This window comes from Hylobates moloch, unplaced genomic scaffold (genome assembly GCF_009828535.3).
Source record: "Hylobates moloch isolate HMO894 unplaced genomic scaffold, HMol_V3 SCAFFOLD_21, whole genome shotgun sequence".
NCBI classification, from domain to species: domain Eukaryota; kingdom Metazoa; phylum Chordata; class Mammalia; order Primates; family Hylobatidae; genus Hylobates; species Hylobates moloch.
In genome coordinates this window covers 10,034,577-10,057,640 of record NW_026652296.1, presented here as the reverse complement: position 1 = coordinate 10,057,640, position 23,064 = coordinate 10,034,577, and the positions used below count along the sequence as shown (strand labels likewise).

Sequence of the window (23,064 nt, the reverse complement as noted above, 5' to 3'; positions counted from 1 at the left end):
GAGGTGGCAGAGGGAGAGGTTGCGGCGCCTGTGGCCTCCGCTCCGCCCCCTCCTCCTCCTCCATCGCTGTCGCCGTCGCCGCCGGGGCCCAGAGGGAGGGAGCTTCTTCCCCGCCTGCCGCGCTGCCAGTCCGACCCTCGGTCCCGCCGTATGAGCAGCTGGTGGAGTGGAGCTCAGCGCGGACGCCGGAGCTGCGGCCGCCCCCTCTGCAGGTGCCTGTGAGGAGGCGCCCGGGCCGCAACCGCTTTCCGAGACCCCCAGTCGCGCACTCGCTCCCCGCGCTCCTGAGGGGCCGCCCGGCCGGAGGAGGCCGTCGCGGGGCTCGGCGTTCAGCATGAACCGCAGCCACCGGCACGGGGCGGGTAGCGGCTGCCTGGGCACCATGGAGGTGAAGAGCAAGGTGCGCGGGGCCCGGGCTGGGCGGAGCGGCGGGCCTGGGGGGCCGGGGCCTGGGAGAGGCCGGGCTAGGCTCGGAGCTCCGGGGGAGGCGACGGGCCGAGCTGCCCCGGGGTCTGGACGGTGTGGTCGGGAGACTGTAGGTAATAAACTTGCCGAGGAGGGGGCGGCGGGGGTCAGGGGGCGCTAGTGTCTGCCCCTGGCCCCGGCAAGGAAGAAGACCTAGTCCAGCATTTAATCTCATTTCGTAAATCTCATTCCCGTGTTCACGGACGGGAGTAGGGGCCAAGGTATATCCGAGGATGGCACACACTGAGTGGAATGCGAGGCGGCTCAAAAGGTGTAGGAGAATCCTGCCGCTGGGCTGTGAGTAAAGGGCCCTGGACCACCCCGTTGTTCCCACTTTCTGTGGTTCAGGGGCGCATCGAGGAGAGAGCCCAGTGAACTAAACAGCCCTTTAAAAGTTGGCTTTGCTTCCTGCTGGCGCTCTTTCTAGCACTAACTTTGGTATGCATTTAATCTGTAAAATTAGCACTATCACCTTACGTTGGAGTAGCACTTTACAGTTTGAGTCTAGATGCTCTTTTCATTCCATCCTGCTACCTACTCACATCAAGTGCTTTTCCCCTTGACCAACGGTATGCCAGTCTGCTGATAATTACTTCGGTATTCACTGAATTTCTAAATCTCAAGGCTCGGTGAGCAGGGTAGTCTGTAGGGAGGGATTAGTTAGGGAATGCCTTCCAAAGGGGGTTTTGAGCTGGAATTTGAAGGTGATCGGCAGCCAAGGGAACATTTTCAGCAAGCGTTTCTTGAGTTGAAGAGTTAAAAGGAGCTTAGATAATCTAGTCCAATTCTCTGAGAAGACTGAGGCTCAGAAAGGTTATGACTTCCCCAAGCTGTTTTTTTGCAAAGCGTTCATGCCTTTTTAATAACTTTTAGGCATTGCAGAATACAAAACAGGACACTGGCTGGGCCCTGAGAACATTTAAAATAGAATTGAGAAGGCCAAAACACAGAAAAGGAGAAAATTGAAAATATATCAATTTCAAAAAAAAAAGTAATGGAGCATCATAGATTGTAAGACTACCAAGGAGTATGTAAAATCAAGGAGTGATTTGAGTGAGGTACAGTGGAGTAAGGAAAGCTTCCTAGAGCCTCTGGGTAGAATAGTTTTATTGTCTAGGGTTGATAAGCAAAGTTCTGTAAGTTTTTGTAACTGAGAACCACATCGAGAAAATCGACATTCGTTTGTAACATTATTAAAAAATGTGATTTGAGGCTGGGCGCGGTGGCTTACGCCTGTAACCCCAGCACTTCGGGAGGCCGAGGCGGGTGGATCACCTGAGGTCAGGAGTGCCAGACCAGCCTGGCCAACTTGGTGAAACCCCATCTCTATTAAAAATACAAAAAATTTTTAGCCGGCCGTGGTGGCACGTGCCTGTAATCCCGGCTCCTTGAGAGGCTGAGGCAGGAGAATCGCTTGAACCCGGGAGGTGGAGGTTGCAGTGAGCCAAGTTTGCACCATTGCACTCCAGCCTGGGCAACAAGAGCAAAACTCCACCTCAAAAAAAAAAAAAAAAAAAATTGGTACGTAACTCATATGAGGATTGGCATTAGTTTCAGAATTAGTAAGAAAAGAAGCGTAGTTATAGCAATTTAAGGAATGTGCATGTCCATGTGTCCTCTGTGCACAGCATAGCAAATTGAAGTGACTTGCTTGAGCTATAGCGTTAAGATGACCCAAAATATATAGCAGAGCTTTTCCTCTAGCGGTGTGGTGGCAGTAGTGGTTCCATGCCCAGCGGTTGAACCTTCTTATGGCATTTCTGTTATAAGACTAGTTTGGATTTGTGGGCATTGAGGTTATGGAAAGAAAAACACTTGTGATATTGCATAATCTTAAAATTTTAAGTTTATAGCCCTAATCTTGGTAACAAGTCTTTAATTTTTTTCCATAGAAAAAAATGAGTAGGAATTCTAAGTTTACTGATAAATACAATCAAATAGTAATTTATCTCTAGTACTAAGAAACCTTGAGTGCTTTAAAACTGGAATTTCAGGCTTTTTGCCTTTCTCTTGTCAACTGTTTTGTGAATCTTTCACTTACTTCTGTCTAAACTACATGTTGTATATTTGAACTGCCATACTGCACTTTCAGTGAACTGTCTTTTAAATAGAATCATACACTGATTCTAGGAACATGAGCTGAATGAAGTCGGTCCCACTATTCTAGCTGTTGACAAATAGGCAAGGTATAGGTAGTGAGTGTTTCTGGTGTGTCTGTGACACCTTATATGTTTCAAATATATATTGCTGATATATTTATTTTCAGTAGATTGAAACATTTGTCACCTTAACCATTTAAAAAATATTTGGAAGGGTTTTTGAAACAGTATTTTCTTTGACATTGCTTTAGTGATATCACAGCTTGTTACAAAACTGATTGCTAAGAGTTTATAACCAAAACTAGGTAGTGTGCAGGTCCTTTTTTTTTTTTTTTTGAGACAGGATCTTGCTCTGTCACCGGGGCTGGAGTACAATGGCACGATCACGGCTCACTGCAGCCTCAGCCTCCTGAGCTCAAGTGATTCTCCGATTTCAGCCTCCTGAGTAGCAAGACAACAGGCATGCGCCACTACACCCAGCTTATTTTTATTTATTTATTTATTTATTTATTTATTTATTTATTTATTTATTTATTTTGTAGAGATGGGGTCTCTCCGTGTTGCCCAGTCTGATCTCGAACACCTGAGCTGAGAGCTCTAGTGATCCGCCCGTCTCTACCTCTCAAAGTACTGGGACTACAGGCGTGAGCCACTGCACATAGCCGGTCCATTTTTCTTTTGCTATTTTTAATTTTTTTAATCTTTTTAGGGACAGGGTTTTGCCATGTTGGTCATGCTGGTCTCTAACTCCTGAGCTCAAGTGAGATGCCCACCTAGGCCTCCCAAAGTGTTTGGATTACAGGCGTTAGCCACCACACTGGGTTCTGGTCCATTTTTAGGATCTCTTTTTCTTCATATAAACAGTAGTGTTGGCCAGGCGCGGTGGCTCACACCTGTAATCCTAGCACTTTGGGAGGGCAAGGCGGGCGGATCACCTGAGGTCAGGAGTTCAAGACCAGCCTGGCCAACACGGTGAAACCCTGTATCTACTAAAAATATAAAAATTAGCCGGACGTGGTGGCGCATGCCTGTAATCCCAGCTACTCCCGAGGCTGAGGCAGGAGAATCGCTTGAACCTGGGAGGCGGAGGTTGCAGTGAGCCGAGATTGTGCCACTGCACTACAGCCTGGGTGACAGAGGAAGACTCTGTCTCAAAAAAATAAAAAAATGCAATAAAGAGTAGTGTCAACATTATTATCTTCACACGTGGAAGGGAAAAATAGTAATGATAGTAAAAGAATGGAGAATGTAAATATACCTATAGTTCAATTTGTGGTACCAGCTAGTATGTGACTTTTATTTGGTAACTGATTTATCTTCCTAATTGTATCTCTAGTGTTGGGAAGATTCTTAATCAATAATCGTGATGATGTCCTTTAATAACCCTGGAACAGTCTTTGAGTCATAAAATTTCCTAATTATTATTCATAGGCAAATAGACTATGAAAATTAAGTTTGCATTTCTATAATGTACCAACAGACACTGGGGGAAGGGAGTCCATACACATTCTGGATGGCTAGGGCAAACTAGGCTATGAAACAGTTGTAAATGGTTCACCAGTGAATAATTGCTGATTGAATCTTAATTTTGTCTCTGAGTGTTTTTGTTCATGCAAAAAGTTCTCTTAATCCTATTGCTGTGTTGCAAGAAGCATAACAATTTCTGTTGTTTTTTTTCCCATGGCAATATTGGCAAAAGTGCACATATACCATGAAGCCATACAATTTTTTATTGTTTTTATCATAACAGTTAAGCAAGAGAAAATCTTGAGCGAAGAAATTTCATCCAAAAGCTTTAACAAAAACATTGAAGCCCTAAAATGTTAAATGATCAGATGTTATTCCCGTTCATATATCATGGGAAGTGATAAACCCTGTAGATGAATCAACAAGCACTAGGAACTTCATGTTTTGATACCAGAATAAAGAAAATGGAGGAGAAACTGTGACTTTTGATAACATCATGAGACTAACTGATATGAAGGGTGTTCCCTGAGTTTTTATTTACTTTGAAATGTGAAGGTGTGACTAAACTTTTTGAGAGCTTTAGGTATGAGTCACCTTATTTTCTTGACAGATGTGAGTGTTTATGTTTCAGGAATGTGTTTTGGGAACTATTTTAATTTTTTGTTAGAGGTAAGAGGTGTTTTTAGTGAGTTTTGATTTTAAAACTACTGAGGAGTATGGGTGTAAGCAGGGCAGATGAACTTTAGATAGAGCAAAACCAGTGAATCCAGATGTCCCATGGGGCCGTTGGGAAAATGAATTGACATATTTGTCAACTCAAATTATTACGGTAGGGGCTTTCTCTACATGATGCTTAAGGCAGTCCCAACAGTACATTAGTATTTCTCTTTTCTTTTTTCCCCTGGGACATAATATGTTTACGTTGGTATTTCTTGCTAGTAATAGATATGTGGAGGAAATACGAGTTCAGTGGTTAAACACATTTGGCAAACGTTTGTTTAAATATTTTTAAAAATCAACATAGGGCTTAAATGAGCCTTTAAAGTCCTGGTCTCCACAGTGATTTCCAAGAGCATAATTATGTAGCATTTCTCAAACTTATATGACTGGGACACTTTTTGAGGAAGGCTGATTAACTTTTCTTAGGTTTCCACGTTTGAGGAAATGCCACGCTATTCCCACAGTGTTATAAATCCTGTTTACTATGGACTAGACGAAGCCAGTCCTTAGTGTTTTTGTTTTTTCTGTTTTTTTTTTCTTTCTTTTTTGAGACGGGGTCTTGCTCTGTCGCCTAGGCTGGAGTACAGTGGCGCGTTCTCGACTCACTGCAACCTCTGCCTCCCAGATTCAAGAGAGTCTTCTGCTTCAGCCTCCTGAGTAGTTGGGATTACAGGCATGTGCCACCGCACCTGGCTAATTTTTGTATTTTTAGTAGAGACAGGTTTTGCCATGTTGGCTAGGCTGGTTTCGAACTCCTGACCTTGTGATCCTCCTACCTCAGCCTCCCAAAGTGCTGGGATTACAGACGTGAGCCATCGCGCCCGGCCTCAGTTCTTAGTATTGAATAAGAGTCACTTTTAATTATTTGACATTGGGAAAACAGAGGTGTGGGAAAACAGAGGTGTAGGGAAACAGACTTCAGAATCAGAACTGTTAAGGTAAGTATTGGGCATGATGGAGGCTGTCTTCCTCCCCATTCCGCCCCATTTGTGTGATCTCTTAATACCTCCCTGAAGTAATTATTCTCTTTACCCACTAATTGGTGAGCTTCTGGAGCAGGCTTGAGGCTTTCAATCTCTAGGGCCTAGCACTGTGCCAAACACATAAACACCTTGTGCGTTAATTGGATAGTTATAGGACATACATTTGATGTATTACTGAAGCTTCTTTTTTTCTGCATTAACATAGGGAAGATCATACCTTAATGCCACGTAGTTCACAGTTCTTTTTGTATATTTTGCTGTTGATTCTTACCACATCCCATGAAATCCTAGTTCCATTTATGGGGGGAGGACACTTAAATGCTTTCCTTTGGTCAAAATAAAGACTTGGGCAAGTCTTTGGTACCCCATGATGCGAGTGAGGAGAGCATTGCCGTCAGAGTCTGGGCTCCAGACAGGGTTTGAGCTGAGTCACTATGCAGAGCAGTCCGCAGTAAGGCCTAGGTACCCCAGGGATAGAGTTGAGCCTGCCTCTCTTGAAAGGAATGCTCTTCAGAGACACAGCAGTCAGGAGGCACATTCTTGTGCCTTTCTTAGGCTTTTTAAAATCCCTAATAGTAAGGTTCCTCACAATAGACAATCTTTCCTTAATTAAAAATACTTGCTCTGCTTGTTAATTTTTCTATGGCATGCATTTTCAAATTGGGTCTTTTTGCTTTTTTTTTTTTTAACTAATATGTTTGTTATGTTTATAGTTTGGAGCTGAATTTCGTCGCTTTTCGCTGGAAAGATCAAAACCTGGAAAATTTGAGGAGTTTTATGGATTACTACAACATGTTCATAAGATCCCCAATGTTGATGTTTTGGTAGGCTATGCAGACATCCATGGAGACTTACTACCTATAAATAATGATGATAATTATCACAAAGCTGTTTCAACAGCCAATCCACTGCTTAGGATATTTATACAAAAGAAGGGTAAGTATCACTGTTTAGAAAAATTGTGTTAGAAATAGAAATAGTGTATTTTCCCCTCTGAAAGGATACCCAGACTTTGCCACAAACTTAGTGAATAAACATTTTATGTGAATCTTCTTCTTATGTTAACTAACATGTAGGTTAAAACATTTGCAATATTGTTGGTTTAATTAATATCTTTATGCTTCACTAAGTGTACTTTAGAAACTTTATATTTCTAGTTACTTTTGTGTTAACCTCTTTAGTTTTATTTTTCCTTAAGTAGAATTGGGAATTTATTGAATATTGGGAATTTATTGAATCTTCACTTTATCAAATGGGTTATTCTCCATTCAGAAAAATGTGAAAAGAGTGTGACTTTGGAATCCAAAGCATTCCTGTTTTTTGGTGGCAACCAACTTTCAAGGGCTGTATTTACCAGTTAATAAATACCAGAAACAAAGCCATTTAATCTTCCCGAATCTCAATGTCTGCACCTATAGAAAGATTATAATATATTGTAGAATTACTATGAGGATTAAATGAGCTAAGTGCAGTGTCCTGGCTTATAGTAAGCACCCAGTAAATATTTTCTTTCTTTTAGGATACTTTTTAAGGAAATTGTGTAAAACTAGTTAATTATCTGGAAAATGAGGTGGGAAGTTACTATTATGGAGGGATGTAAACACTGATATTAGTCTTCCAAGAAAATTGAAATCACTATTTGGCAATAATTTTCTTTCTTTCTTTCTTTTTTTGTAAAGACTGGGTCTTACTATGCTGCCCAAACTGGTCTCAAACTCCTGGTCTCTGGTGATCCTCCAGTCCCCGCCTCTCAAAAGTGCTGGGATTATAGGCATGAGCCACCATGCTCAGCCAAGAATTTTCAAATGTATTTTGAGTCCTAAAAAAAATTTTTTTTTTTTAACCTCATAGCCTCTGTGTGTATATGTATGTGTGTCTGCAGATGGGCAGGGTAGGGCTTATTATGGTATGTACCATTTATTCCTTTCTCAGTTGTAAATGAAGTGGTTTGGGAAGCCAGCATGAGAGCATTGAGCCTGGTATTGGGATAAATTAAAGACTTACAGTATTTATAAGCCAACCCAGAAAGTAGCTTGAGAGCGGCCAGGCGTGGTGGCCCACGCATGTAATCCCAGCACTTTGGGAGGCTGAGGTGGGCGGATCATTTGAGGTCAGGAGTTCGTGACTAGCATAGCCAACAAGGTGAAACCCCGTCTCTACTAAAAATACAAAAATTAGCTGGGCGTGGTGGCACATGTCTGTAATCCCAGCTACTCAGGAGGCTGAGGCAGGAGAATCAGCCAGGAGGCGGAGGTTGCAGTGAGCCAAGATCGCACCACTGCACTCCAGCCTGGGCAACAGAGCAAGACTCCTCAAAAAAATTTTTTTAAAAAGAAAGTAGCTTGAGAGAATGGGTAGGGATTACCTTTAAAGGTGAAAACTATTTCTAATCAGTTGATAAGCATTAGACCACTCCCAGGGCTCTGGAATTCCGCTGATTATGTATCTTTGCTTTCCTGGGTTTGGAGGAACTAAAGTCCACCAACAAAATAAACCTCCAAAGATAACCTCTGCCTATATCACTTGACTTTTTTTTTTTTTTTTTTTTTTTGAGACAGAGTCTCGCTGTGTTGCCCAGGCTGGAGTGCAGTGGCGCCATCTCGGCTCACTGCAAGCTCTGTCTCCTGGGTTCGCGCCATTCTCCTGCCTCAGCCTCCCAAGTAGCTGGGACTACAGGTGCCCGCCACCATGCCTGGCTTTTTTTTTTTTTTTTTGTGTGTGTGTGTGTTTTACAAAATACTTTCACACACAAATTAATGTTCCCAAAGTCTCCTGAGATTGATCTCACAGGTAATTAACAGGGGTGCGATATAATGAGAGTATGACCTTAGGAAGATTCAGTTGGCTGTTCAGGATGAATTGGAGTGGGCAGCAGTCTTACAGCAGAGAGCCAGGAGCAGGCGGTAAAGAAGTGAGGAGACTGACCTAGAACTAGAGGGGAAGGGTGGGGGGAGGGGAGGAGGCAGTGGCGGGAAGATAGGAGGGGAAATACTTGGGAGTCATTGCACTCAATGTGGCTGCTTTGCAGTGAAGGAGAATCCAGCAGAGCATACCTTGATGGTTTGAGTCTGACAGCTGCGACAGTGTCATGAACAAGCAGAGTAGATTGATTTGGAAAAGAAAATTATGAATTTTGTCTTAGGACAAATAATCTTAACCAATCATGCAGGAGATTGGAAATGGTAGACAAGAGTTCAGGATAGAAATCCACTAGTTAGATTTGCCAGCTTTTTGAAAAGTGATAGTTAAAATTTTGGGAGTAGACATAAAGGCCATCTGAGATGAAGACCATAGATAGAACCTTGGAAAGCTATATATAGAGTGCTGGAAAAGGAGGATGAATTTAGATAATTATGGTTGAATAATAGGCTTTTCTCGTTAGCAACTGCAATTTTCATTAAAAAGTTAGTTGCTGTTTGGAATGTGCATTCAAATATAGGGTAGGTTTTTAAAGTATTGCCATCTGACAGAATTTTGTTAGATTATCCCCTTTGTTAGAAAGATTATGACAGTTGAGTTATACCACCACGTGTTTTGTTAATGGAATTATACCCTTGCATGATTATGGAAGTAATCCTAACATCTTTTAAGGGTAGTTATCTTTTATTTCCTTTTTAAGTTTTTATTTATTGGTGATGTAATTTTTATCAAGACCTTTGACAGTTTTTATTGTCATAGGAATTACAACTTAGAAATGTTTCTATGTGCAAATGTTTTCTATGTATTAATAGTAGAGGTAAAATGTCCAATATAATTGATAACCCTTAGAATTTGATTTAGAAATAGGCAATTCAACAGAAATATTTTAGATTTTAAAAATATAAATTTAATACAAATATGACTTTAGCAAAAATGAAAGTAAGTAGTCAGTTCATTCCTGCATAAAACCCTCTGATGATTTCCCATTGCAACCAGAATAAAATCCCTTCTGATTTGGACTTCCCAACCTCATCTTCCCTCATTCTCTCACTCCCTCATCACAGTCAGCCACATTGGCTTCCTTCCTGTTCCTCAGACTTGATAAGCTTGTTTCTTTTTTTTTCTTTCTTTTGAGGTGGAGTCTTGCTCTGTCACCCAGGCTGGAGTGTAGTGGCACACTCTCGGCTCACTGCAACCTCTGCTTCCCAGGTTCAAATGATTGTCCTGCCTCAGCCTCCTGAGTAGCTGAGACTACAGGCGCCCGCCACCATGCCTGGCTAATTTTTGTATTTTTAGTAGAGATGGGGTTTCACCATGTTGGCCAGGCTGGTCTTGGACTCCTGACCTCAGGTGATCCACCCGTCTTGGCCTTGAAGTGTTCTGGGATTACAGGCGTGAACCACTGCACCCAGCCATGAGCTTGTTTCTGTTTCTGTGCTCTTATGCTTGGTTATTCTTAAGGACAGTTCACCCTCAGCTCTTCCCACGTCTGTCTCCTCCTGCTTAGCTCAGATAACTTTGTCAGAGGAGTCTCTTCTGACTACCCTAACTAAAGCCCTCCACCTTCCCACCTTTACCACATCATCCTCTGAAGACCTGGAAGTATCTTATTTAAGAATATGTTAACTTGTTTCCTGTCTGTCTTGTTTACCATCAGGTCCCAGCATCTAAATCTGGCAGACTTACTTAGTGTACTATAATGCATGAACTCTTCCTTTTTTTCTGGGATGGAGTCTCACTCTGTCCCCCAGGCTGGAGTGCGGTGGCGCGATCTCGGCTCACTGCAAGCTCCACCTCCCGGGTTCACGCCGTTCTCCTGCCTCAGCCTCTGAGTAGCTGGGACTACAGGACCCCGCCAACATGCCCGGATAATTTTTTTTTTGTATTTTTAGTAGAGACGGGGTTTCACTATGTTAGCCAGGATGGTCTCAATCTCCTGACCTCGTGATCCACCCGTCTCGGCCTCCCGAAGTGCTGGGATTACAGGCATGAGCCACCGCACCTGGCCGCACTCGTTCTTTTAAGCAAAGTTGAGCAGATGCTTAACTAGAAATCTGATTTTATGTAAACCTTAATGAACATTTAATTCAAGAAACTAATATAAAGTATGACATTAAGTATAGTTACATTTTACTGCTTGATTACAGCACATTTTCTGTTTTCTTTGCTTTTTGATTTCAGTTAGGCATCAGTAAGGCAGAAGTTACACTTAATATGTACCGAGTGATTTTTTTTTTTTTTTTTTTTTTTTTTTTAAAGTCTCGCTCTGTCACCCAGGCTGGAATGCAGGGGCGTGACCTCACTCACTGCAACCTCCGTGACCTCACTGCAACCTCACTCACTGCAACCTCCGCCTCCCGGGTTCTTGTGCCTCAGCTTCCTGAGTAGCTGGGACTACAGATGCGTGCCACCACGCCCAGCTAATTTTTGTATTTTTAGTAGAGACAGGGTTTTGCCATGTTGGCCAGGCTGGTCTCAAACTCCTGACCTCAAGTGATCTGCCCACGTCGGCCTCCCAAAGTGCTGGGATTACAGGTGGGAGCTGCCTTGCCTGGCCCCAAGTGATTTATTTTATTTTAATTTTATTTTATTTTATTTTATTTTATTTTATTTTATGTTATGTTATGTTATGTTATTTTATTTTGTTATGTTATTTTACTTTATGTTATTTTATGTTATGTTATTTTATTTTATTTTATTTTATTTTATTTTATTTTATTTTATTTTATTTTATTTTATGTTATTTTAGTTATTTGAGACAGAGTCTTACTCTGTCGCCCAGGCTGGAGTGCAGTGGTGTGATCTCGGCTCACTGCAGCCTCTACCTCCCAGGCTCAAGTGATTCTCCTGCCTCAGCCTCCCAAGTAGCTGGGACTACAAGCGTGTGCCACCATGGCCGGCTGATGTTTGTGTTTTTAGTAGAGACAGGGTTTCACCATGTTAGCCAGGCTGGTCTCAAACTGCTGACCTCAGGTGATCCACCCTCCTCAGCCTCCCATAGTGCTGGGATTACAGGCGTGAGCCACTGCGCCTGGCCCCCAAGTGATTTTTGAAAAGCAAATTGCAAAACCATTTTAAAATTTAAAACTATGTGATCTTTTAACATCTGATACTCTACTAAAATTTCTTTAAATTCAATGTGTAAACTACTTGGAAGTTTAAGATAGTGTTTGTTGGATATCTTGAAAAATTTTTATAACAGTTTATTGTTAGAAGAAAAACCCCATACTCTATTCCTAGAGCAGTTACCATGGGAGCCAAAACAAAACACAAGAAACCTGGTATCTTAAAAGTTACTTTTGTGAACAGGATCCCAATCCCCCATTCCCTGTTAAGAGTATTAGAGTTTATCCTAATTGATTCGGGAGACGGGGAAGAGAAGGTACAGAATAGACTTTTCCGCTCTCATTGTTGAGGTTATTGCTGTGCACTAAAAATTAAAAAAAAAAAATTTAAAGCTTGCGCCTTTTAAAAATACTCAGGTCATTCCTGTCAGTTTGGAATTCAGCCAGGGAAATGTGTATTTTGAAAAGCTTCCCAGCCAGTCCTGATAATCAGCCAGGTGGAGAATCTGTTGATGTGCTACAGAACAGACCCCTCTCCAGATCTAGTCAGAATCTCTACATCCAGACTTCTTGCTATAACACCGTCTGTTTTTGGTTGACACCAGACACATACGTTTACCTCTTCGATTTATTCTAGTTTTATTAGAAACACTAGAAAGGCTTTGCTTTAAACTTGGTCTCACATAGGGCATGCCCTCACACAGATGTGACTTTGTGGCCCAGATTCTGGTAACTGGGCATCTAAATCATCTCTTAGACTTTGTGCATTGGACATTATTTTGTAGATGTCTTTTAAGGTTACATTTTTATGAATCAGTTTAGTTTAAAATTGTCTAAGGAATATACATTTTAGTAGTAAATTGTAAATTACAGTTTTAACAAAAGATATGGCCTAGAAATGAAAAAAATAAATTATAGCCTGTAATCCCAGCACTTTTGGAGGCCGAAGTGGGTGGATCACGAGGTCAGGAGATCGAGACCATCCTGGCTAACATGGTGAAACCCTGTCTCTACTAAAAATACAAAAAAATTAGCGGGCTTGGTGGTGGGCGCCTGTAGTCCCAGCTACTCGGAAGGCTGAGGCAGGAGAATGGCATGAACCCGGGAGGCGGAGCTTGCAGTGAGCTGAGATCGCGCCACTGCACTCCAGCCTGGGCAACAGAGCGAGACTCCGTCTCAAAAAAAAAAAAGGAAGAAAGAAATTGTGGAGTAGCATCTCAGTATGTGACATCAGTTATTCACAACAGAAACCTGGGTGTCACCTTTGACACATAACCTATTTTTTAGTCAGTCACCAAGCCTATTAAAACTGTGTTCTAGTTATTTTTCAGATTTGTCTCCCCATTTCCACGTCCTCTGCTCCAGGCCAGGTGCCATTGTAATTTACTGAAGTAGCTTCTTTTTTTTTTTTCTGAGAAGCAGTCTCGTTCTCGTTGCCCAGGCTGGAGTGCAATGGCATGATCTCGTCTCACTGCAACCTCCGCCTCCTGGGTTCAAGTGAGTCTCCTGCCTCATCCTCCCGAGTAGCTGGGATTACAGGCATGTGCCACCATGCCTGGCTAATTGTATATTTTTAGTAGAGATGGGGTTTCTCCATGTTGGTCAGGCTGCTCTCGAACTCCCGACCTCTGATAATCCACCCACCTTGGCCTGCCAAAGTGCTGGGATTACAGGCATGAGCCACTGCGCTGGCGGCGGTAGCTTCTTGTCCTCCCCCTTCACTTCCTTCTCCAGCCTGCAGCCAGAGTGAGCTTTGTAGAAAAACCAAATGAGTTCAGTATCACTGTCTTCCCTTAAAATCCTTGGTTTTCCTCCCTTTGCCCTTAGGCTAAAGTTTGTAAACGTTGGTACTTCTCAGGAGGCCTGTTTGTCTGTTTGGCCCCTGGCTGCCTCTGACTCAGCTCCTGACTCCCTCCCTCCTTCCCTCCCGCTTTCCACCCTCTGTTCTAGCTGTATTGGATTTCTTTGGCCTTCCCTCTTCTGGATATTGTCGAATCCTGTGCCTGGACATTCTTCTTGCCTTCTACTGATTAGCCCCTGGCTGGTTTTCCTCTCAGAATCACTTGCCTGGAGAAGCCTTGCCTTACCCCTGCAAGCCAGGCCAGGTCCCCTTTACATACTTCCCCAGCGTGGTGTGCTTATAGCTCTCGGCACCTTTGTTATAATTTAATTACAGTATTTGAAATTATTTGTTAGTTGCCATCTCCTCTTTTAGACTGTAAGTACTATGAAAGTAGGCACCATACCTATTTTATTCACCAAATCTGTACCACAGAGCACAATTCCTGGCACATAGTCAGTGTTCATTAAATATTTGGTGATTAATTATTAGGAATGTATTAGGAAAGAAGGGGTCTGCAGAATTTGAATATTTAATTTGCCTTAAGTGATATTTAATCTTTTTAAAGTTGCCAGATCTGGCCGGGCGCAGTGGCTCACGCCTGTAATCCCAGCACTTTGGGAGGCCAAGGTGGGCGGATCACCCAACGTCGGGAGTTCGCCACCAGCCTGACCAACATGGAGAAACCTCGTCTCTACTAAAAATACACAATTAGCTGAGCATGGTGGCACATGCCTGTAATCCCAGCTACTCGGGAGGCTGAGGCAGGAGAATCGCTTGAACCCAGGAGGCGGAGGTTGCAGTGAGCCTAGATCGTGTCATCGCACTCCAGAGTGAAACTCCGTCTCAAAAAAAAAAAAAAAAATTGCCAGATCTTTCTCATTTAACTATTTTATATTAGAGCAAGAGTTTGCAAACTGAGGCCTGCTGGCTGTTTTTGCATATAAAAGTTTCTTGGAACAGGGTCTCATCATTGCCCAGGTTGGAGTGCAGTGGTGCCATCTTAGCTCACTTTAGCTTCGACCTCTCAGGCTCAAATGATCCTCCCACTTCAGCCTCCCAAGTTGCTTGGACTACAGGCACAAACAAACCACCATGCCCAGCTAATTTTTGAAATAATTTTTGTAGAGACAGGGTCCTGCTATGTTACCCAGGCTGGTCTTGAACTACTAAGCTCAAGCAGTCCTCTCACCTCGGCCTTCCAAAGTGCTGGGATTACAGGCATGAGCCGTCATGCCTGGCCACATATTATTTTATGGATTGTCTGTGGCTGTTTTTACAAGAGGGATTATATGGCCTGTAATACCTGACATTTACTGTCTGACTCTTGACAGAAAACGGTTGTCAACCCCTGGATTAGAACATTTTAAAACATTATTTCGTTATTTGATTTCTTCCTCTGAACTTCAAATGGGGCATAATCTTGAACTTTGTTGACGACTGTACTATAATGGTTGCTGTTTTGTTACTGTATAGGGATGCTGATGGAGCTTATGTAGAAGTTTTTTTTTTTTTCTAGATTTGCTTTTTACTCACTATAAAGCTTTTATGTCTTATATCTGCCTGCCACTCACAAATGGATCCTTACCCTTTGCTCTGAATGTGTGGTTTATGACCCTCTATGAGCAAAGGAATGAGATTACTAGGCTTTTCAGAATTAATATTTAAAGAGTAAGAGGTTCAGAGGGAAGCCCTGCAAGATAAGTGAAGAACAACCACTATTTGTGTGTAAGAAAGTAAGACATCCAGTTTGATTATTTATAGGCCTTCTAGGTGGATCCTTGTCTGTTCAGTTAGCCGAGATCATTGGCTGAAGAAAAGGCTTGGGATAAATGCCGTGCTGCTGTTGCATAAGTGAGTTTATACAAGTGGACAATTGCTATGATCAAGTTTTCAAACTTTCCATCTCATTCTGAGTTTAATGCTCTGATAGTGTTAAGGTAGAAAGTCAACTCCAGTTCCTTGTGGACATTCACCTTTACACTTTAACACCCTGAACCCTGGCTTTCTGCCAAAATATTTTCTTTCCCAGTGGCTGGAAACTGATTAGCTAGATGGGAGAACAAAGGTGGCTTTGTACTGGGGCATATTGCTTTTGAGAATTTAGCAGAGAGCATTCAAATGGAGTCTGGATGTGATGCCAAATTATGCAGATTTGGAGTTTTTTTGGTTAGGTTTCCCATGAGTAGGTATGTAGGCAACGTAATGTTGTTCTCAGTTTGTATGGTCTGGAATTTCCCTTATAAATGTTATGTAGGCTTTCCTTATTGATTGTTTTAAAACAGAAATGTCTATGATTTTGAGAAAACACATTACCAGAAGACTATTCTTGATAGGTTTTTTTGCCAAAAAGGTTGTTGTACCAATGGATTTATATCCAAAGCCATATTATAAACACACTTCTGTCTCTGTAAGAGCCCAATGCAAATACTTATAAATGATTACAAGTGTCCCCAAGGGGAAATAAATGCCAAAAAAAAAGGTACCCCTAACCTTATATATTTATCTGAAACTAGGTTTTGAAGAGTGTTCACGCAGCATCAGAAAAGAATACTAAAACTGCCCGTACTCTGACATAATTGATACTTGGCATTCATTATTGTGACTGGGAAGATACTAGCCTAGTAAGAAAACCTGAGCTCTAGTTCTTTCTGTGTAACTTACATTGTACCCTTAATTTATTGGTTATAAGGTGAAGATTATAATAGTTTAGTAATGAGGGGGTTTACGATTAAGCAAGAGAATATCAATTGAAGCGCTATACAAACGCAAGATGGTAAGATTGGTGTTTTCTGTGGCAGCAGCTGAGACTAGGATTTTCAACTATTTCTTTTGTGGAGGAGGAGGGAAGCCATTTATTTTTTGTTTGTTTTCTTTTTTCTTTTTTTTTTTTTTTTTTTTTTTTTCTAGCCACTAGAAAACCAGGGAGAGGCATTTTTTTTAATTCATGTAAATTTCACTTTTTAGTTTATCCTCATTGTAGTTATTTTTGAAAATACTATTTTAACTTTTGTTTCTGTTGTTAGTTTCATTTTCTGTTTTACCTGTCATTCTCTGCTGAAATGTTTTGTTTATAGACTATCTTCCTTCAGCCATATAATTTAACCATATCTGGTGTTAGGTGTTCTGTTTTCCAAACTCTTAGTTTATTATTTAATTAGGTGGCAGTATTTAAAGATCGGAAGATTTTGCCTAAAAACAAGACTTTCTGGCATGAAGAAAATCTGCCAGGAACTGAGAAGCAGCTATGCCATCTAAATGAGGCAGGAACTCTCCGATTTGCCAGAGTCCTACTACTTCCTGTTGTCTGTGTCACCACCACTGAGGACAAAATATCATTGCACTTTATGCATAGTTTTTCACACAGTAAAGAAAAAAGTTAAAACTCTACCTTTGCCTCTTTCAAAATGAAAATGAGAGATCAAGAATTCCAGCCGGGCGAGGTGGCTCACACCCGTAATCCCAGCACTTTGGGAAGCTGAGGCAGGTGGATCACCTGATGTCAAGAGTTCGATCAAGACCAGCCTGGCCAACATGGTGAAACCCCATCTGAAAATACAAAAATTAGCTGGGCATGGTGGCGCATGCCTGTAATCTCAGCCACTTGGGAGGCTAAGGCAGGAGAATCACTTGAACCTGGGAGGCGGAGGTTCTAGTGAGCTGAGATCATGCCTCTGCACTCCAGCCAGGACGACAGAGCGAGACTCCGTCTCAAACAACAGCAACAGAAAACTGAGGGAGAGTGTTTATTTGCAGAATACCAAAATTCCTAAGTGTTTCTTTGATAGGCACCAGCATCAATTACATTATCTGCCCACTCAGCCTCTGATATTGGTATATGATTTTACTCTCTTGATTTACCCTGAGAATCAGATATCCCATTTCAAGTCTTTGAGTTGAGTATGAGAAACATGCAAATTGCAGGTATGTTTTTGTTTTGTCACCCAGGCTGGAGTGCAGTGATCATAGTGCGCTGCAGACCTGAATCCTGGAGTGAAGCCATCCTCCCATCTCAGCTTCCCAAGTAGCTGGGACTACAGGCAGATGCTACCACACCTGGCTAATTTTTTTTACTTTTCGTAAAGACAGGGTCTCACGCTGTTGCCCAGGCTGGGCTCAAGTGATCCACCCACCATGGCCTCCCAAAAAAGCACTGGGATTATAGGCATGAGGCACCGCGCCCAACCACATTTCAAGTTTTTTAAACAAGTGAAGGAAAAATGTATTTTAAGTAGCTGTTTTAAAATGATGTTTTAAGGCCAGACAGAGTAGCTCTCACCTGTACTCCTAGCACGCTGAGAGGCTGAGGCGGGAGGATCTCCTGAGGCCAGGAGTTCAAAACCTGCCTGGGCAACATAGCAAGACCCTATTCAAGAAAAAGTAAAAATACATATATATTTAATGATGTTTAAGAATGTAAGATCTGGCCAGGTGCGATGGCTCACGCCTATAATTCCAGCACTTTGGGAGGCCGAGGCGGGTGGATCATGAGGTCAGGAGATCGAGACCATCCTGGCTAACATGGTGAAACCCCATCTGTACTAAAAATACAAAAAAAAATTAGCCAGGCCTGGTGGCACACACCTGTAGTCCCAGCTACTCGGAAGGGTGAGGCAGGAGAATTACTTGAACCCAGGAGGCGGAAGTTGCAGTGAGGTCATGCCACTGCACTCCAGCCTGGCCGACAGAGCGAGACTCTATCTCAAAAAAAAAAAAAAAAAGAATATGTAAGATCTATCATAGTTTCATTTGCCATATTTAATGTTTAATAGTGAATGAGCTCTATCAAATTTAACTTCAACATTGGTTTATTTTGTGATGTGTATTTGAGATGGCCACCTAGTGGTTTTTTCTGGTATGGCATTTTACTACTGTACTAGATTATGATCTGATTAGAATAAGCTTATTAGCTAGTTTGTTTATATACCAAATATATTTTGAGTTATCCTTTCTGTACAGATTCTGCTGCAAGTGAACAGATATTTTTACAGCATTTCTATAATTATTTTGTTTTATTTTTAAACAGAAGAAGCAGACTACAGTGCCTTTGGTACAGACACGCTAATAAAGAAGAAGAATGTTTTAACCAACGTATTGCGTCCTGACAACCATAGAAAAAAGCCACATATAGTCATTAGTATGCCCCAAGACTTTAGACCTGTGTCTTCTATTATAGACGTGGATATTCTCCCAGAAACACATCGTAGGGTACGTCTTTACAAATACGGCACTGAGAAACCCCTAGGATTCTACATCCGGGATGGCTCCAGTGTCAGGGTAACACCACATGGCTTAGAAAAGGTTCCAGGGATCTTTATATCCAGACTTGTCCCAGGAGGTCTGGCTCAAAGTACAGGACTATTAGCTGTTAATGATGAAGTTTTAGAAGTTAATGGCATAGAAGTTTCCGGGAAGAGCCTTGATCAAGTAACAGACATGATGATTGCAAATAGCCGTAACCTCATCATAACAGTGAGACCAGCAAACCAGAGGAATAATGTTGTAAGGAACAGTCGGACTTCTGGCAGTTCTGGCCAGTCTACTGATAACAGCCTTCTTGGCTACCCACAGCAGATTGAACCAAGCTTTGAGCCAGAGGATGAAGACAGCGATGAAGATGACATTATCATTGAAGACAATGGAGTGCCACAGCAGATTCCAAAAGCTGTTCCTAATACTGAGAGCCTGGAGTCATTAACACAGATAGAGCTAAGCTTTGAGTCTGGACAGAATGGCTTTATTCCCTCTAATGAAGTGAGCTTAGCAGCCATAGCAAGCAGCTCAAACACGGAATTTGAAACACATGCTCCAGATCAAAAACTCTTAGAAGAAGATGGAACAATCATAACATTATGAAACCGTTGTTTGAATGTTTTCAGAGTGAGGATGCCATGAGGACTTGTACATTTGGCTAGTTTAAAAGCATAAATACCTCTGACCAGTGACGTGGAATAGGCATGAGACGAGTAACGTTGCAAGCTTACAATATTATTAAAGTAGTAGTTTAATAATTGTTAATATAGACTTTGGTGGATCAGAGGTGAATTTAAGTCCAAAACAAAGGGGCCTTTGTTGATGAAGTTACGTGCTTTTGCTATTTGTGGAGAATCAGATGTTAAAGCACATTCTTGGAACTATGTGAGAAGACTAGATCATTTCTGTTGGAAGTGGTTGCATATTTAACCTGCTGTGCAGAGCCCAGTTAATTTTTCCTTTAACTGTGTTTTTAAAATTCTAATGTGAAGTCTGATTCTCTCTTTTGGTACATTGGGGACCTCAGCTCTTAAAGATCTTATTATGTTCCCAATATTTTATTTTGATTTTTTTTTTTTTTTTTTTTTTTTTTTTTTAGTGACTGGGTCTCACTCTGTTGCCCACACTGGAGTGCAGTGACATGATCACAGCTGTCTGCAGCCTCAACCCCCTGGGCTCAAGCAGTCCTCCCACCTCAGACTCCTGAGTAGCTGGGACCATAGGCACGTACCCACACCTGTCTACTTTTTGTATTTTTTGTAGAGACAGGGTTTCGCCATGTTGCCCAAGTTGGTCTTGAACTCCTGGGCTCAAGCAGTCCTGCCTCGGCTTCCCGAAGTGCTGGGATTACAGCCACCATGCCCAGCCTATTTTGATTTTTGTTTTTTTAATGTTCCTTTCTAATAAATTGTAACAAATGATGTTCTCAAATGCATTTCCAGTTTATTTATTATTTTTTTTTTTTGAGATGGAGTCTCACTCTATCGCCCAGGCTGGAGTGCAGTGGCGCGATCTCGGCTCACTGCAAGCTCCGCCTCCCAGGTTCACACCATTCTCCCACCTCAGCCTCCCGAGTAGCTGGGACTACAGGCACCCGCCACCATGCCCGGCTAATTTTTTGTATTTGTAGTAGAGACGGGGTTTCACCTTGTTAGCCAGGAAGGTCTCAATCTCCTGACCTTGTGATCTGCCCTCCTTGGCCTCCCAAAGTGCTGGGATTGCAGGCGTGAGCCACCGCGCCTGGTTGTGCATTTCCAGTTTCTAAGAATCAAACCAATTGGCTGTTTTTAGGAGTTGCTTCCCATGTTACAAAGCTCAGGAAGCTTTTTTTTTTTTTTTTTTTTTTTTTTGAGACAGCGTCTCTGTCACCCAGGCTGGAGTGCAGTGGTGCAATCTCAGCTCCCGGATTCAAGCAATTCTGCCTCAGCCTCCTGAGTAGCTGAGATTACAGGCGTGCGCCAACACGTCTGGCTTATTTTTTTGTATTTTTAGTAGCGATGTCACCATGTTGGTCAGGTGGGTCTCAAACTCCTGACCTCAAATGATCCGCCCATGGCCTCCCAAAGTGCTGGATTGCAGGCATGAGTGCCCGGCCAGGAAGCTATCTTTTCTTGAGTTATGAAACTTTGCAACAGTTGTTCAAATTGGTGTTTGTCCTTCCTATAGCTTTCATATTTGCAAATTAATTCTGTATGGCTGTATAATTTATGTTTTAAAAGGCAATTCTCTTGACTTTGGAAATATGGAAGTCTCTCCTTTAACCTATTCTTGTTCCCATTCCCAGTCTCATTTGAAATCATTCCTTTTGTTGTTAGTGTGTGTATTTTTGTTGGTGTGCTTTTAATGCATCCAAGTATGCATCATTTTGGATAAAAAATACATCCAAATTAAGATGTTCTAACACATAGGACAAATTTGTGCACTTTTTATGCCACACACACAAAAAAAATTGGGTTTTCCTTCATGGGATTTCTAGAAACACTGCCTACACTTTATGAAAACTACATAGTATTCACCTGTGACAGGTAGAGTTTATCACTATTAATTTTATGAGGCTATTTATTACTTTGCAGTGCATCCACTTAGAACAAGCTAAGAGTAAGGCTGCTAACTTTAATTCCTTGCCTGATTTTATTGTACAATGTGCACAAGCACAATGGTATGCTTGTATATAGAAACTAAAAATATTATGAAGTACATAAGTTCCCTATGGCTTATGGAGAGTTATTTATTAATTAACTTTATGGTAGGGCTAGTATGAATACCTTTTTAACAATTGTGTGCTATTAAAACAATGAAGATTCAAATGACTCCGTTTTGAAGGATGTTTTCTCTATATGGTAAAATATATATGAAGAAGTCTTGATTACGTGAAGATCACTTGACTCAGAATACGTCAATGTATTTTGTTCACATTACCACTAAGCATATTATCAGTAAACTATTAACTGACTGCACATTATGTAATACGATGTACTTTTTGTTGAATTCACCGAAGTTCTTCCATTTATATACTATTTTTAATGGCATTCCGGCTTTAACATTCTGTGAGTCTTATAAATTTGACTCTTGAATGGCAAAATAATGTTAGTATGTAGAAGGTTAACTTTCATTTATAATATAAGTGGTGCAGGGGTTCAACATTTTAAGTAAAAATATTTTTACACACTACCTCTCTCTTTTTTTTTTTTTTTTTAGTTTTAACATCAGAACTTTTGGGGGGAAAACTACTTCAGGGCTTGACTTTTTGTACAAATTTTAACTGTAAAATACAGATTTATCTTGTATGCATTCATGGAAATCAAAGCTGCTAGTGCTTTTTATTTTAATTATCCTGTTAAGGGTATCTGTCAATGGTATTTTAAACTAGATCTCTGTTTCTTAAATTATTGGTGAAATAATTGGTTACTAGACATATTGTAAAACCAGTTGATCCTGGTTATACGATAAAATATCAGCTCATTGGTAGTCTGAATCAGTTATTTCAAGTGCACCTTATTCACAAAAGTATCAGTGGATCCAACATAAAATTTTATAGTACTAAATGTCAAGCCTAACTGTGAATTTTGTTCTGTATCTTAAGTAAATTTATGATAATGTTCTCGAGCTATCAACAAAATATATGTACTTTTGTGAGCTATGAATTTTCTAATTAAATTTTACATGCTATAACATGATTTTTACATGAATGATACTTTGTTTATAACTATCAAATGTCAGTATTTTACTACAATTTTATTATAAAGTGTACATTATCACTAAATGAACTTTGATTTTAAAAATCAAATTAGCTTTAGTTGTATATTATTTTTTACAAATAAAGATAGACTTGTATAAAGGCTACTTTCTTGTTTGAAATTATATGAAAAGTTGCCCACAAATACCAGGTGCCCATTATATAAAATAGGTAGGGAGAAAACCCCTGAGTTTTAACAAGATCCTTGCTTCCTTTTAATTGTTAAAAGGTGGACCCCAAATTGTATGTGCACTTATTGCAACTGTGTATGACCATATGGCTGTGGGCTGGAAGGTAACTTTTAAAATGTAGTTAATTCTGACAGTGTGAAAGGTTATGCAAGTTATTCACCCAAAGTTATCTTTAAGATTATTTGAAACTAGTTTGTAATGTGACAGCTTATCTTCTGAAATTCAAATTCACTTAGTTATTAATATTACCGTCTATATAGTATGGGCCTATGTGGGTTGAATTCAATTTATACTGAAAAACTTAAAAGGTCTGAGAAAAAGGCCAG

At 41.1% G+C, this 23,064-nt stretch overlaps 1 protein-coding gene across 1 annotated transcript; it reads left to right on the top strand.

Annotated features, from left to right (window-relative positions):
- The first annotated feature begins 32 nt into the window (after window positions 1-32).
- PARD6B (par-6 family cell polarity regulator beta) lies at window positions 33-22,654 on the top strand. Its single transcript, XM_032142589.2, has 3 exons — window positions 33-400; window positions 6,448-6,670; window positions 18,585-22,654. The coding sequence occupies exons 1-3, from the start codon at window positions 335-337 to the stop codon at window positions 19,412-19,414; spliced, it is 1,119 nt and encodes a 372-aa protein (XP_031998480.1). The 5' UTR covers window positions 33-334; the 3' UTR covers window positions 19,415-22,654.
- Window positions 22,655-23,064: the final 410 nt, after the last annotated feature.

What these genes read in the sequence shown, in the direction of transcription:
- PARD6B (XM_032142589.2), top strand. Translation starts at nt 335, where the DNA reads ATGAACCGCAGCCACCGGCACGGGGCGGGTAGCGGCTGCCTGGGCACC. An exon ending in CCATGGAGGTGAAGAGCAAG is followed by an intron (nt 401 to 6,447) that starts GTGCGCGGGGCC and finishes TTATGTTTATAG; the next exon opens with TTTGGAGCTGAATTTCGTCG. An exon ending in GATATTTATACAAAAGAAGG is followed by an intron (nt 6,671 to 18,584) that starts GTAAGTATCACT and finishes ATTTTTAAACAG; the next exon opens with AAGAAGCAGACTACAGTGCC.